At 43.4% G+C, this 17,205-nt stretch overlaps 1 protein-coding gene across 1 annotated transcript in view; it reads right to left on the reverse strand.

The window, feature by feature from the left end:
* VPS41 (VPS41 subunit of HOPS complex) overlaps window positions 1-17,205 on the reverse strand; it is a 401,709-nt gene that overhangs the window by 149,106 nt on the left and 235,398 nt on the right. Inside the window, exons 14-16 of the mRNA XM_033930242.1 lie at window positions 15,559-15,615; window positions 14,621-14,682; window positions 8,014-8,095 (exon numbers count right to left, since the gene is read on the reverse strand). Of these exons, the coding sequence (XP_033786133.1) occupies window positions 8,014-8,095; window positions 14,621-14,682; window positions 15,559-15,615 (201 nt within the window). The remainder of the gene's footprint in view (window positions 1-8,013; window positions 8,096-14,620; window positions 14,683-15,558; window positions 15,616-17,205) is intronic.

Consider the following 17,205-nt stretch of genomic DNA (forward strand, 5'->3'; position numbering starts at 1 on the left):
GTGAAGTAGTAGTTTGAGGCACTTGTCCTGCTGTAGCTAAACTAGATCCATGTATCATGGGTGGCATGGTCAATCTGGGGCCAGGAAAATCACCATCCCTTGATGAGTTGCTATTCTTCCAGTCTATCTTTGGCCACAGGGGGAAAATGTACAACTGTTCCTTTGTTGGCTATGGCTGAATCAAGGAATCTATGCTGGTGTTTCCTGGCTCTACTTTGCGGCTGAAGAACTGAAAAGCCCTCTTGCGACTGACACTATTATAATCGAACTCCAGTCTCCCCCAGTGCCTTATAATTTTATTGAAAGCACTCTAGGATAAGGGCCACTCCTCCAGATCCATAGTCTGGCTACTGAGATATTCTACTTGCACATTGTCCACCTCTGTTACATGCGCTGCCAAAACAGCTTCAAGGTGGGAATCTGCCCAGCGAAACAATAACTGAGGCTCTGGTTTCAACGGAGCACTCTTGGTGACTCCCTGTCTGTTGATGTATGCCACCATTGTAGCGTTGTCGCAGAATTCCCTGGCCACATTGCCTTCCAAGGTCTTCTTGAATGACTGCAACGCTAGGCGATTAACTGTCAGTTCCAATCTGCTGATGGATCATTTTCTCTGAGAGGGTAACCAACGTCCCTGGACCGGGCGACCCTCGCAATGACCTCCTCAGCCATAAAGACTGGCATCTGTCATCAGAATCACCGAGGAGGAAATGTGGAGAGGCAATCCTTTGGACAGTGTCTTAGCCTGCAGCCACCAATGCAAGCTTTGACATGTTCTGCTGTCCAGGTCAACGGCATCTGGACAAGTCTGTCTGCAGAGACCAGTGTAATAACAGCGCATTCTAAAGAGGGCGGTCCCTCAGGTTAGTAAACCAGCTAAGAAGCCAACCAGGGGAGGTGGGTGGGTTGTGAGAATATGTACCTGCTATCCCTGGATAACACCTGTTACGGTAAGTAACTGTGCTTTATCCCAGGACAAGCAGGCAGCATATTCTCACATGTAGGTGACCTCCAAGCTAACAAGAATGGAATGGTGGGAGAGTCGGCCTTTAGGAAAATAAATGTTGTATGACTGACTGGCCAAAGTGCCCATCCCAACTGGAATAAGATTTCAGATAGTAATATGAGGAGAATTTATAACTGAGGACCAGGTGGCAGCTTTACATATTTCCTCAATAGGGGTAGATCTAAGGAAAGCTACAGAAGCTGCCATAGCTCTAATTTTATGGGCTGTGACATGACTCTCCGGTTGCAGTCCAGCCTGAGTATAACAGAATGTTATACAGGAAGCCAACCAGTTGGAAATCGTTCTCTGGAAATAGGATGTCAAACTTATTAGGATCATAGGAGATGAAAAGTTGAGGAGATGTTCTATACGGCATTGTTCTGTTGAGATAGTAGGCCAAAGTTCATTTGCAATCTAGAGTATGAAGAGCCGCTTCTCCTGAATGAGAGTGAAGCTTAGTAAAAAAACACTGATTGATATGAAATTCAGTGACAACTTTCGGCAGAAATTTTGGATGTGTGTGAAGAACCACTTTGTCATGGTGGAACACAGAGAACAGTGGGTCTGCCACTAATGCTTGAAGTTCACTTACTCTTCTGGCAGAAGTTAAGTGAAATGAGAAAAACAACTTTCCAAGTAAGCTATTTGAGATGAGCCATAGACATTGGTTCAAATGGAGGCTTCATCAATCTAACAAGAACTATATTAAAGTCTCAGACTATAGGAGGAGGCTTGAGAGGTGGTTTCACATTGAAAAGTCCTTTTATATATCTGGAGACCAAAGGGTTTATCCTCCACTGGTTGGTGAAAAGCAGTAATAGCGCTGAGATGGACTCGAATGGACGTAGACTTGAGTCCTGAATCATACAAATGAAGAAGGTAATCCAGAACCAGTGAAACTGATATGGATTGTGGATCATAATGATGACAAAGATATCAGGAAGAGAAACGAGTCCACTTCTGCTGATAACATTGTTGAGTGGATGGTTTTCTGGAGGCTTCTAGAATAAGTCGAACAGGCTGAGAAAGGTGATGATCAGCTGGATTCAGCCCGAGAGATACCAAGCTGTCAGGTGTAGAGACTGAAGGTTTGGATGTAGACATGAACCTTGACAGGTGTAGAGACTGAAAGTTGGGATGTAGAAGTGGACCTTGACTCTGTGTAAGAAGAGATGGAAATATTGGCAGAGGCATGGGCTCCCTGGTACTGAGCTGAAGTAGAAGGGAGAACCAAGGCTGCCTGGCCCACCGAGGAGATATGAGAATCATGGTGGCTGACTCCTGCTAGACTTTGAAAAGAGTCCTGAGAATGAGAGGAGCAGGTGGAAATGCATAGAGAAACACGTGTGTCCAATCCAGCAGAAATGCATCTGCCTCCAGATAGTGAGGTGAGTAAAGTCTGGAGCAGAACTGGGGCAACTTGTTGTTGTGGAGAGATGCAAACAAGTCCACTTGAGGAGTGCCTCACTGAGCAAAGATTGGATGGAGAACTGCAAAGTTGAGCATCGATTCGTGAGGTTGAAGAATTCTGCTGAGCCTGCCTGCCAAGCAATTCTGTTCCCCTTGAATGTAGACTGCTCTGAGGTAGATATTCCAAGCAGTTGCCCACAGCCAAATCTTTTGAGCTTCTTGACAAAAGAGAAGAGATCCCATGCCTCCTTGTTTGTTTATATAATACATTACTACTTGGTTGCCCGTTCGAAGCAAGAGGACTTGATTGCCTATGAGAAGCTGAAAAGCTATGGGAGTGTAGTAAATCGCTTTGAGTTCCAGAAGATTGATATGGAACTTCCGCTCTTTGGTTAACCAATGACCTTGAGTCTGTAGACCATCCAGATGCACCCTCAGGTGTAAGTTGATGCATCTGTGGTCAAAACCTTTTGACGAGGAGGCATGTGAAAAAGCAGACCTCTGGAAAGACTGGATGAAATCATCCACCACTGCAGCAAGTCGAAGAGACAATGTCACAGAAATGTCTTGTCAGAGGGGTCACATGGACTGTAGATGCCATATGGGCCAGAAGATCCATCATTTTCCTGGCTGATATGGATTGGAGTTGGTACACTTGATGATAAAGCTGAAGCAGAGCATCCTGACAATTTTGAGGAAGGAATGCTCTCATCTGAGTAGGGTCGAGAATTGCTCCTATAAATTGGAGCCTTTGAGACGGAAGAAGCTGTGACTTGGGAAGTTGATCTCAAATCCCAAATTCTAGAGAAACAGGATGGTGTGATTTGTCGCTAGCACAACATCCTAACAAGATGGGTCTTTGATGAGCCAGTTGTCTTAGACAGGGAAACACCTGAAGACACTGGCACTTCGTGAAGACTCTGGGAGAAGATGCCAGGCCAAACGGTAGGACCTTGTACTGAAAGTGACGAGAAGCCACTTGGAAATGGAGATATTTCCAGGAGTCCTGGTGAATTGGGATATGAGTGTAGGCTTCCTTTAGATCCAGAAAGCATAGCCAATCATTGTGAGCCAAGAGGGGGTACAGAGTGGCTAGAGACAGCATCCAAAATTTTTCTCTCACCAGAAACTTGTTGAGGGCTCTTAGATCTAAGATAGGCCACAGACCTCCCATCTTCTTTGGCACTAGAAAATATCAGGAGTAAAATCCTTGTTTTTGCTGATCTACAAGAACTTCTTTAATGGCATTGAGGAGAAGAAGGGATTGAACCCCCTGAAGAAGAAGCGAGGACTGTCGAGGGTCGAAAGCAGATTGTTTTGGAGGATGCTCTGAGGGAGGGCAGTGAAATGTAGATAGTACCCTTCCAGAATGATCTGCAGCACACAAAGGTCAGAGGTGATGATATCCCAATGATGAATGTAAAGCTGAAGGTGTCCTCTGATTGGCTGAGGAAGTGGATGGAGCAAGGGGATGGAGACTATGCTCTCTAGAAACACATCAAAAAGACTGGGTGGACTTTGTTGGAGCAGCAGGCTGAGCTTTAGCAAGGCATTGCTGTTTCTGCTTCTTTTGCTGCGGCCGTGCTGTGGCCGAGGCTTTATCTGAAAAGTACCTCTGGTAAGAGGAAGCAGGCTTAAAAGGTCTTAATGTTGGAGGCTTTTTCTTTGGTTTTACCAAGGTGTCCCATATATTTTCATGAGCTGACAGCTTTTGGGTTGCTGTGTCTGCCGAGTCCCCAAAAAGCTCATCACCCAAACAAAGCACGTTTGCTAGTCTGTCCTGACGGTTCACAACCATATCAGAAACCCAAAGCCATGCTAGTTTCCTCATGGCCACAGACATGGAAGAAGCTCTGGACGTTAATTCAAAAATGTCATAAGCTGAATGAACCATGTATTTCTTCAGCTGGAGAACTGTGCTAGTAAGATTTTGAAAGCCTTTCAGCTTACAGGCAGGGATGTACTTGTTATACCTCGAGAACTGCTTGATGTGTTTTAAGTAACAGGAAAAGTAGAAATTATAGTTGACAGCTCTATTCACCAACACAGAATTCTGGTAGAGCCGCCTACCAAATTTGTCCATAGTACAGCCCTCCCTACCAGGAGGGACCGACGTGTAAACATTAGAAGAAGCAGATTTTTTTAAAGTAGACTCCACTACAAGAGGTTGATGAGGGAGTTGAGGCTTATCAAATCCCGGGAGAGAGATAATCTTGTAGAGAGACTCCAGTTTTCGAGGTGCCACCGGTACTGAAAGTGGTGATTCCAGAAAGTCTCCCTTAGGATCTCATACAAGGGGAGTTTGAGCATCTCTTTTGGAGGTTGATCATAGACAAGGGTTTCAAGATACTCCTTACTATATTTAGAATCAGCCTCCAACTGCACAGAAAGATCCTTTCCCATTTGATGTATAAACTTGGAGAAAGACAACTTTTCGGTCAGAGAAGCAGCTCTAGTCGGGGAACGCCTGGGAGAATCCAACGCAGGACTATCCTCAGCATCGGTGGTAGATGGAGACATATCGGGATCAGAGTTGTCCTGTAAATCAGAGTCCTGCAGCATCGAGGGGAAACGGTGCTTAGATCTGTGCCATTCCAGTGTCAGGGTCTCAGAGTATTTCCTCTTGCGAGAGACCTTCCCAGACTTGACAGCGGTCCTGTCCAAGTGCTTGGATGATGACGTGTGACAGTGTTCTGGAGTTGCTGGGGGTAGATCGACATGTGCCTTCCCTGCGCAGCACCAATGGAGCATCGACAGTGTCAGTAGTCATGGCTGTGTTATGCTCAGGCTGGACCGGCACTGGAGGAGTCAGTGTCGGGAGCAGTAAGTAAAACCGGTCCCCAAGCTCCTCCCGAAGCAAAGCATCGAGCTTTTGCCTCAGACTGAGCACTGGTACTTGAGGCCTCTTCGCCGGTACCACAGGTGCTGTGACACGTTCTGGAGAGGACAATGTCGATGTTGAGACACTCCTTGATAAAGGAACTGGTCGCTGCAGGGACTTGTGCTTGGTCAGCATGCATTGGCTCGATGCCTTTGTGACCTGTGTCCCTGATGGGAAAGGGAATGGCTTCTAGCCGGCTTACCCGAGGGCCATGATATGCTGTGACACCGGTGACAATGTTGGCACTGCTGGAGGTGTCGAAGTCTTCAATGCCGGTGTCTTCGAGGTAGACAGTGTTGTTGATGTGTCTTCTTCTATGGCGCCACTGAAAAGCTTTTCTTGTTGTAAAATACATTTTTTAATTGTTCGCTTTTGCAAGGAAGAGCAGCGCTTACAAGTTTGAACATGATGTTCAGGACCCAAACACTGTAGGCACCAGCTGTGAGGGTCTGTAAGCAAAATACTGCGAGTGCAATGACCACACTTTTTAAAAGTGGTCAGCGGACGTGACATGGCTGGGAATACCACCTCAGCCAAATTAAACTTGATGGCTGAGGTGGTTGACAAGGCCCTGCCAGGCCAAAACCCACAGACGGCAAAAAAATGACTAACTTTTTTTAAACAAAAAAATATTTTCTAAACAAAAAAGAAAATAAAGAACAGATATATATGAAAACCGCAAGAGTAGAAAAACAAAAAAGATCAAAGGCCGTTGAAAAGCGACTTCTTAGCTCCGCGGAAACTAAGAAACTGAGGGATCGCGCGGCTATGTTGGGCGGGAAGGCACTCGCGCATGCGCAGTGCGGGCTATCACAAACTTTCTTAAAGTGTCCGTACCGGGGCTCCGTTGGTGATGTCACCCACATGTGAGAATATGCTGCCTGCTTATCCTGGTATAATGCCAAGTTGCATAGCTGGTTTAATTTTTTCAATCTTATCTAAAAAACAAAAAGCTTACTTCACTGCAGAAGCAAGTATGTGTGGCAGCCAAAAAACCAAACAGGATGTTAGAAACTATTCAGAAAAGATGGTAGATAAGACCAAGATTATTATAACAAAACATAAGGATGGACCAGGATCTGTCAATCAAGGCAGCCATTGTACCTTAAAGGGCACAACAGTGTCACAGGCCAAGGCATGTACCTAAAACCTCTACTTCAATACACTGCTAACGTGACATTTTGATATGACATCACAGTTTCTTGCAAAGGAAATATGTTGTGCTGTATTATTTACTGCATGCAAGCCTAGACATGCAAACGTAACATCCGTTTTGAGGGGTCATTTATATAAATATATGGCAAAATAAGGTGTCATAAGCTAAAAGTGTGGTAAGCACAATAGTGATATGACCGCAAATCACGGAGATTTACAAACCCGTTAAGGTTCATTTTGAACTAAGAATTTTGAAAATTTCTATTGGGTCTCCTGAAGCAGATCTCGAAACAGGGCCAAGTTGGGACCCCTCAAATCATTTTCAAAAGCTAAGTGAAGAGTTCATTAATCCAGTGATTTCTTTGCCTATTTGCAATTTAAGATATTTATGAATCATCTAAGAAAATAAAGAAATGAAAAAATTAAAAAAAATAAACCCAATCAAGTCTCAGAGAGTGATCATATATATAAAGTTTGCAATGACTGGACGATGAACTCTTACCGCGAGGGTGGTGATACATACCTCCTCTTTTGGAGTTTCACATCTCTGAGCGTATATATAAAATCTGATCACTCCCTGGAGACTGTAACTTCATTGAAGTCAGTCTTTTCTGCATTTATCTTGAACTCTTTACTGACTTCCTTTATTGCAAAAACCTCTATATGCATGTGTCAGGCATGTTTTTCCCCCTCCCCTTAATTAGGTGCAAGTTTTTAATTTGATAGCATGTTTTAACCACACATAGCATTTAAATTATTTGCTTTAAACATCACAATGCAATTTTTTTGCAAGTAGGCACATCTGTGTACAATTTGAGCATCAGCCCTTTGGTCTGCTTACTATCTGGATTCATATCATCTGAATATTGGCTATACTGCATTTATAGTATACAGTGCTTACTACTTCTCCAGGTATAACACAGCCCTAAGACTCATCTACTCGCTAAAATAATACGACCACATCACAGAAGCATACCACGACTCACACTGGCTCCCCATACAAGCAAGAATACACTACAAATTCCACTGCCTACTATTTAAAGCTATACATGGAGACAGCCCAACCTACTGGAACAACCGACTAACTCAATCTACCTCAACTAGACACAGGAGAACCCTCACACTCTTCACACACACACCTACCAAAAATGTCACACGAAGAAAAATGTGCGACAACCTACTAGCCACCAGAGCAGCAAAGCTGTATAGACAACTCACAAATCTGCTATCCTCGACCACAGACTACAAAACCTTCAAAAAAGAAACAAAAACCCTACTCTTCAAAAAATACATTAAACCTCTATAACAGAAACAGACCCACCCCAAGCTTCACCCAAAACACTATCTACATAGCAAATCAAAAAAATATTAAAATCGCTCATTAGGCATTTATTAGTATCTTGACAATTCTCATGTAATCCACCGAATGTATTTCATAGCATCATAACAATTCTTATGTAATCTGCCTTGAACCGCAAGGTAACGCGGAATAGAAATCACTAATGTAATGTAATGTAATAAGACAGAAAAATCTTTTTACTATCAGTCAATATACTCTTACCTTCAACTGTCCTATTTTTTTAAACCTGTAAACCTCATCTTCCCAGAGTTTCATGTTTTTGCCAAGTATCTTCTGGCATTTTCTGAGGGGGAAGAAACCAAAGATCATTAAAAAAGTATCAACACATCAATTTACTAACAAGTTCTGTTACTGCCTAGTACAGTTTAATGAATACTTCCTGCACAAAGACATAAAACAAGATGAAAGGTAAAGAAAAATGTTTCATCTAGTCTAGTTTATTTCTGTCCTGGTGTATTGACTGCAATGGGATCTCTGGTTTCCTACAGAGCCAAATTATATTGGGCCCTATCATGAACCCTCATTTAGCTATTTTCTTAACAATCTCTCCTCCCTGAGTCATGTTCACTGTGCAAGCTCATGCTTTGAATCGAGTGACTTAGTAGTTACAGCAGTGGGTTGAAAATCCACTTTAAATGCATTTGTATTGCATTTAAGATCTTATTTGGCATTTTCACTACTCTTGTTCCTTTGGACTGGAATGTGCATAGATCTCATCTTGCCAGAAATTCTCAAAGACTGAAACTCTCCTTTCCTTCCCTTAGGGGTAAAAATACATCTATCAGGAGATTTAATTATTCTTTTGCTTTCAAGTTGACAGAGCTTTAGAACAATTTGCCGCTTTCATTAAGAAGTTTTGGCTCCTTCTTATCATTTTGAAAAGCATTGAAGACATTTTGTTTTCCAAACAATTTGGAAACTAGTTATTTTGTTTCTCTATTTAGGTTATTCCTTTCTTTTCCTCTGTGTTATGTTTTACGAAGTGTTAACTGAGATGAGCTCCATTTTGGTTGATGATCCGGTCTATAAAGCCAAGGGCTAGATTCACTAACCCTCCTATCTGTGTGCGATTGGAGGCAGGCCGACTGATTCGCCAACCATCTGCATGCAAAAGCAGAGCACAAGATTTTTTGAAGGCGTTATTGTATTGTGACCATATTTTGGTGATGGTTTACTGAAGAATCAAACTGTGTTATTTTTGTTGTATTTTCCGCTGTTTATTTGTTTGAAAATCTAATTTTTAAAAAATTAAATACATAAAAAAAAGAAAGGATACAGTGTGTAGTCAGTATTGGGAATTTTCAAAAGAATTTACCCTGTTAACTAAATAGTTACCTAGGTAAATTCCCTAGGATAGAAATGTCCCCCTACTAAATATTTGTACTAATGGACTTCTCCATCTCAATATTTTCTAGAGAACCTATTGCTGTGATACTTGTTCCGTCATACATATATAATGTTCTTCTGGTGCGTCGCTGCTTCTTGTGTTTGATGTGGTACACCCTCCCCTCACCAACCAATCAGCTCTGCCTATCATGTGCAGTAGTTCGTGCAATGCTGCCAGTTTTTTGTGGGGTTTTTTTTAACCTCAGCTTGCAGTAGCTCACTCACTCTTCTCCCTAACCCTTCTCAGCGATCTCAATCCTTCTGACACACTGGCTCTAAAGTCAGCCCAGTGCCTCTTGCACAGTTCAGACACCTTTCAGTCTCACGGCACCTGGATTCCTCCTGTGACTGGCACTGCCTTCCAGTGCTCCCACTGCCTGCCTATTGGCAGACTCCTACCCTGGGTCCTTCCTGGTGCTACTAAGCAGGTAGGGAGGCTAACTCAAGCAGGGAGGATGACTGGAAAGTTGCTATTCTTTTGCAAAAATCTGTAAGCAAACATGCCAAGTCACATGAGATTTGGCCCCCTTCTCCAGCTCACATTCCCTCTCAAGCACTAGTTCTCAGCCCCCTCCTGCGCCCTGGCATTTCTCTCTCTTTCCTCCCTCCCCACACAGTCTGTCATTTCTCACACTCTCCCCCCATCATACTTCCTCATACTTGACATAGGTTGCTGACAAATGGTAGTGCTCAAGACAGGCTGCCTCCAGCCAGCTCTGCAGCACCTTCACTCTGATGCACCTCACTCCTGTGATGCAACTTGCGATTTGTTGCACGCGGGATGCAGCAGAGGGAAGGCTCTGTGGGTTGGTCAAGGCAACCTGTCTTGAGCACTATCATTGTTGGTGATCTACAGCAAGTTCAAGGACTATCTTGGGGGGGGGAGGAGGAGATTGAACAAATGATGCTGGGACTTGTGGTGGAAAAAAGAGGGAGAGATACTGGGGAACTAAGGAGGGGGGGGCAAAAAGAAGAGAAGGGAGAGAAAGAGAGATACTGGCCTGGGAGGGGGAGAGAGAGACATGCTGGCCCTGGAAGGGAGCCGCAGAACAGGAAAAAGTGAGGCGAGAAGATGGACACTAGGAGCGATAAGGGCACAAAGGTTCACTGTTGAATATGTAAGCATTTCCTTACTAACTGGTGAGGAAATGCACTGCATAAAACTGTTGTATATATTTATGAAAGGTGATGCAGAAAAACTGTCACTAAATGAAACTAACCTTCTTGGGATGAAGCAAAGTCAATTTGAACAGACTTTAGTTTCATGTAAGAAAGGATACGAAGGACAATTCTCTAACAGGAAGCCTAAAACATCAGGAAGGCAGCTATTTTTATTCTGTTTTATCAACGCATACCAGTCATGCCTACACTGAAGATGTGATCATCACACATGTTCGAGAGCAGGTATTAATATACATATCTACAATAAGTGTAATCATACTTGCTCATCCTCTGGACTCTTTCAGCTTGCCTCGTCTTATGAGGGTTTCCTCTGGTAATTGCACAACATTGTAAAGAGTTTATAATTCTGCTACTTAGGGTAGATAAGTGGTTTTATTTTTCTTAAAAGTCTGAGCCAACTCAACTGGTTTCCTGTCTAACACTGTTAGTAGTTCTGTTTTGGTTTTTTTGATTAGTGTTTAGAGAACCAGCTTGTCCTCAAAGGCTGCAAAAACAGGTCAGATTTGCAGGATATCCCTAATGAATATGTATGAAAAAGATATGCAAGACCACTGCATCCACTGCATGCAGATCTCTCCCATACTCACAGACCTTGAGGACTGAACTTGGACAAGCCTGATCTAGAAAATGCACATTAGTAATAGGAATTATAAAATGAATCATTATTAATAACTTGTATTACCGTATATACTCGAATATAAACCGGGATTTTGGGGCCAAAAATTGGCCCAAAAATGGGGTCCCGGTTTATATTCAGGTCATTCCCCAGTGACCACTTGAAACCCTCCCGGACTTCCTGCAGGCCTGCCTTAGGCCAGGACAGGAGGAATCCCTTCCATCTCCTGCCCCGGCTGACACTAACAATTACCACCCTCCCTCCTTCCCTCTCTCGCATACCTGTTTGTTCCCTGGTGGTCCAGTGTGTATCCTCTGCTGAAATCCTCCAGAAGATTGTAAGGTAAGTAGCCAGTGGTGCACCCAGGCGGGCATGCAGGAGCGAGCTTTTTGTGCTCCCGACCGGCCCTGCACCGCTCCTTGATAGGCTGCTGCAAGTTCTCACGGGATTTGCGGTTTTCGCGGCAGCCTATCAAGGAGTGATGCAGGGCCAGCCGGCAGCACGAAAAGCTCGCTGCTGCGTGCCGGCCTGGGTGCGCCGCTGACTACTTACCTTTACAATCTTCTGTAGGATTTCAGCACGGGATACACGTTGGACCACCAGGGAACAAACAGGTAAGTGAAGGAGGGTGGTAATTGTTAGTGTTGGCCGAACAGGTGGTTTAAGTTAAGTGGAATGGTTACCGGTAATTTGCTGGCTGAGTTAGAGGGCAGAGGGGCGTACAAGACAATCAAACCATTGTGGCATCACTGATGAGGTTGGCTTTTTTAAGGGGGAAGAGGTTACAGGGAGGGAAGATGGGACAGTGTTCAGAGCCTGACAGGGAGGGGGGACAGTATTCAGAGCCTGGAAGGGAAGGGAGCTTTGTTCACAGCCTGGAAGGGAATGGGACTGAGTGCAGGGCAGGGAGGGAAGGGGGCTGGGGGCAGGGAGGGGGGCTGAGCACAGAACCTTGCAGGGGAGGACGTGATGGAGGGGGCACTGGGTGCAGATCCTGGCAGGGCATGGCACTTGAATATTAAGCCCCCGACTTATATTCGAGTCAACCATTTTTCCTCTTTTTGGGGAGGAAAAATGGGGGTTTCGACTTAGAGTATATACGATATATCTGTATTTACTAGCCAAGATAAATAAATTACTATCAGTCTCTGTTGCCAGTATATCAGGGAGGGCTAATGGGCCTGGAACTGAGGATATATACACAATAACCCCTGCACATCCTGCACACCATAGTCAGACCTATTTACCCTACAAAACTATGTCATCATATGCAGAAAGTTTCATCAATATTCACTGGAGGCAATTTCAAAAATCTGCTCTGTGTGTAAAGCATGTTTTACAATGTGGAAATGGCTCTTATAAAAATGCCAAACAAAAAAAATCGTACAACTGCGCACTCAATATGAATATGACTCAGGAGTAAATAAAATATAAAAATATATATTAAAAACCACAAAAAAAATCACAATGAGAAAGGTATACAGCTGGAACAACTGAGGAAGGTATTGTTTGCTGAAACACAGTCCATGTCGGGTCCAGTAGTACATCACTTTGTTTGCTGATCCAGCTGTACACTTCACTCTTTGTGATTTTAATATACCATATATATTTGCATATAAACCTGAGTATAAACCGATATAACAGTTTCCCCCCCCAAATGATGTGTGTGTGTGTGTGTGGGGGGGGTTATATTCTGTCTGGCCCTACTCTTCTGTATCTCTATGTTCTCCCCTCCCCCAGACCAACACTCCTCTTCTCTTCCCTTCCTCCTTCCCCCCACCCCTGGGATCCCCCTGACACTGACACCAGCAAAGCAGACAACATTTCCCATCCCCAGCCTCCTCGCAGCAACCAACATTTCTTTACGACCCCCCTCCCCCTCTACTCCAATGCCACCGCTATAGTAACCAACATTCTGTCCCCTCTCTAATCATCCAATAATCAGCTCTTCGCTTATTGGCATTTGCTGGGGTTCTCCAACACTGACACCAGCCCATAGCAGCCCACATCCCCACCTCCAACCTCTTCGCAGCAAGCAACATTTCTTTCTAAAATCCCCCAACTCCGATGCCACTGCCACATCAAATCAACATTTCCCCCCTCTCCCAATCATCTGATAATCAACTCTTCATTTACTGGCATTTGCTTCCTTGGCACATGCTGAAAAAGCTGGAAGTAGGAAATGTTGACTGCTGTGACTTTGGCATCAGAGTCAGGGGAGGGGGAGTGGGTTTCACAAAGAAATGCCAGTTGTTATGAGGGGGTTGGAGGCAATGGTGATGAGGACTAGTGTAGGAGAACAGAGTGTGGTTGAAGAAAAATGCTGGTCATTGAGATGATAAGCTCGAATATAAACAGACACACCCATTTTAGTCCACTTCTTTTGGACAAAAAAATTCTAGGTTTATATTTGATTATTTGCAGTATATTTTTAGATACTCCCAAATCATTCTCATACTTTAGTGTGTGCTATCACTTTTTTTGCTTGGTTTATTTTTTGTGGTGGCTTTAGCCTTCTTTTTTGTTGCTGTTTTTATAAAAATGCATAATTATGCACATTAAATAGCTAAGAAGAAGAAGAAAAAATTTAAATTGAATCAGGTTGGGCAGACTGGATGGACCATTTGGGTCTTTATCTGCCGTCATCTACTATGTTACTATGTTATTATTATATGTGTGGCATCCTCTGGGTGGGTTCATAGACAAAAGCGCGCGACGACAAAGGCGCGACGACAACCCAGCGCAGACATTTGCTTAATAGAGATCGCGCCGGCGTTGTGGGGGGTTTGGGGGGTTGTAACCCCCTCATTTACTGGAAACTTAACTTTTTCCCTCTTTTTTAGGGAAAAAGTGAAGTTTTCAGTATAATGTGGGGGGTTACAGCCCCCCAAACCCCCCACAACACCGGCGCGATCTCTGTTAAGTAAAGTGGGGGGGTTCCCCCCCACACCCCCCATCGGAGCCCTTTAAAATACTGTTTTTCTTCGGCGCGCTTCCGCCTTGCGCTCAGTTGTCTGCGCTGGGTTGTCGTCGCGCCTTTGTCGTCGCGCGCTTTTGACCTGTCACCCTCTGGGTGCAGTAGCAGTATGCTGTTGTCAGGGGTGTGGTATAAAGGGGTATGTTGATGCTCCTACAAGCCCTTTTAAAGATAGTGGGCCAGACTTCAGATTTGTTATATTGTTGCTGCAGCCAAATACCAAGAATGATGCCAACTATTTGCTGGCACATTCTACAGGAGCAGTGAGTAAAATAAATAAATAAAAAAAATAAGCATCCTGAGCTCTTCTATTGTTGTTTTTTATTTTACTCACTGCTCCTGTAGAATGTGCCAGCAAATAGTTGGCATCCTTCTTGGCATTTTAGAAAAAGCTATACTTTTGTAAAATGCAAATGGAATTGAACATGGCCCACTGGATGTCTCAATTCTCCTTTCTATGACCTATGTAAATTGGGCCTTTAAGCAGCTCCCTTAAATATAAAGCGAGTGGTTTTAGGGAGATGTGTCCTCAGGCATCATAACTTTGTACTGCAGCCGCCATTTTGTCCAAAGGTAAAACCGTCCAGTGTGATCATTTCTTAATGTAAGCAATTGCATAAACAAAGAGCATGATCTTAATAGATTACCGTGCAGCCAGTTCACAGTCCCCTTTCTCCACTAGATGATTGATATATGATAAGCCTATATCCTAAAAGAGAGAAAAAAGATACATTTGGACAAGCGGTCTATACTGTATATTTGCAAATGTAAATGTTCTTGGTTACTGAATACACTGCTCTTTCAAAACTAAAAATTTCAGACACAGCCAATGATTCAGAAGTGAAACATTCTTAGTGGTTTGAAATTAACAACTCCTTTGTAGAGGATCTGCCAAACAGAATAGCTAGCACAAGCATCTCTGAACCCCATTAGCTAACTTCTAAAACTGGTCTCAAGTCCCAGAGGAAGCTGAAACTATTTATTTTTACAGCCCTGCTAGATATTGCTCTATTAATTCTTCTGCTTTTCTAGCAGAATGTGTGTCCTGGGCAATCAAGTATTAAAGGTAGCATTCAAAAGACAGTAGTCCTTATCAACTTAATTCTCTGTAGGAAGTATAGCCACAGCCTTGGCCAACAAGGAACAGCAGTGCATTAAAGCCTTATTCCTATACCACCACCAAGTGGCCACAGCCCACTATCTCAAGCAATATCCTCTTAATATCATCTTAGTGCCCAACTCCACTTTTTACAAAACCATAGTGCGGCTTTTAGCATCAGCTGTGGTGGTAACAGCTCGGACGCTCATGGGGAGGGGGGGAGGGTAAATGAAGCACCAAACCACGTGAGCGAGAAGGCAAAAGCAAAAAATTGAACAACATTCAAAGAACATGACTTCTTAGCTCCGCAGAAAACTAAGAATTGGGTGTGGGCTATTGCGAACTTTCTAAAAATCTTAAGTGACGAAGCACTTTTAAAGTGTCCATACCGGGGCTCCGTGGATGACGTCACCCACATGTGAGAATATGCTGCCTGATTGTCCTGGGATAACCTTCTTTACTAATGTTACCAATTTACACACTTACCAGAACCTTATGCCTTTTTATAGTCTTATGGCTGATCTCAGCTGCCATCAGAGCTTCCTGAAAGAAAAAAAAAAAAAAAAAAGACAAAAGTAGGCTGGCAAAAAATGAAATCCCTTCTCTGGTCTTATTTGAGGGGCTAAGAATTTTAATGTTGTGTCCACAGTAATTCAACAATTTTGATTTTGCACCAAAATAAAAAAAGGTACTTAGCCACAAAGAAAACTAATTTGATTTCCTCTTGGTTCTCTTTATGGGGTCTTTTTACTAAGGTGTGCGCTAAACGCTAACGCATCTATAGGCTATAATGGATGCATTAGCGTTTAGCACGCGCTAAAACGGCTAGCGCGCCTTAGTAAAAGGACCCCTATATTTGTAAGTAAACAGGAGATTCCAGGCCTGTAGAAAAAAATATTTTATTTCTGCTGGATTGTTTTTAATGCAAATCTTCTTTGCAAAGAAAAAGTGCTATACCCCATAAGCAGTGGATTTTTTCAAAACTCATTGTCATTAAAATTAGTAATGAACCTTATCCCAAGATTAACTTGGATTGGTAGCATGAAATGTTGCTACTATTTAAGTTTCTGCTAGGTACTTGTGACCCGGATTGGCCACTGTGGAAACAGGATACGGGGCTAGATGAAACACCGCTTATAGCTGGGCTAAGCAACATGAAATCTGCTTTATTCCTTTGACCTGGATTGGTCACTGCTGAAAATGGGATTGCTCTAATACAGCAATGCTTTATTGGTATACTTATGTTTAAAAGGTCATCTCATCAAGATGATCTAGCTCAGTGTTCTTCAACCTTTTTACACCTATGGACTGGCGGAAATAAAATAATTATTTTGTGGACCTGCACCAGTCCACGGACCGGCAGTTGAAGAACACTGGGCTAAGTCGTAGGCCACACCCCGTCCATCTCCGCCCCAGACCCCGCCACCGTAATAGTACCAATTGTAACACTATTTTTTCCATTCATTTTTCTTATATACATACAATATAATGTAATATAATTTTATTAACAACTCATAATAGTTAACCACAAAATTAAACTACACAAAGCACACTGTACGTATGCTTCTCAACATTCATTCCTACCAGAACACAGATAACCCCTATGCAAATACGGGACCAAAAACAAAAAGTACTAATATATACAAACAAACCCTAAGATGCAAAACTCTGCATGCAGTACAACCCCAGAGAAAAAGAAACAAATGCATTTCTTCCTGAACAGTGGAAAATACAGACAGCAGATGTAAATTCTCAAAATTGACACAATTCAATCACTAAATTCAAAAATAAAATCATTCCCCCTACCTTTGTTGTCTCCCTCCATGCTGTGCCTTAATTTCTGGCCTGCTCCCGCCTGGCCGTTTTATGCCCCCGGCGATATCTTCGGGCTGGCTCCTTCTTCCGCATTGCTGCAGTGCACAAAGCCGCGGGCAGCGACTCATCTCACGCCTCATATGGAAGCCTTCTCTCTGACGTTGCGATGTCAGAGAGAAGGCTTCCGGTTCAGGCGTGGGATACACATAGGAGCTGCTGCCTGTGGCTTTGTGCACTGCGGCAGTGAGGAAGAGGGAGCAGGCTCAAAGATAACGCCGCATCAATTACACCACGGAAGAACATTGTTTTGGGCCCGAT

This window comes from Geotrypetes seraphini, chromosome 2 (genome assembly GCF_902459505.1).
Source record: "Geotrypetes seraphini chromosome 2, aGeoSer1.1, whole genome shotgun sequence".
NCBI classification, from domain to species: domain Eukaryota; kingdom Metazoa; phylum Chordata; class Amphibia; order Gymnophiona; family Dermophiidae; genus Geotrypetes; species Geotrypetes seraphini.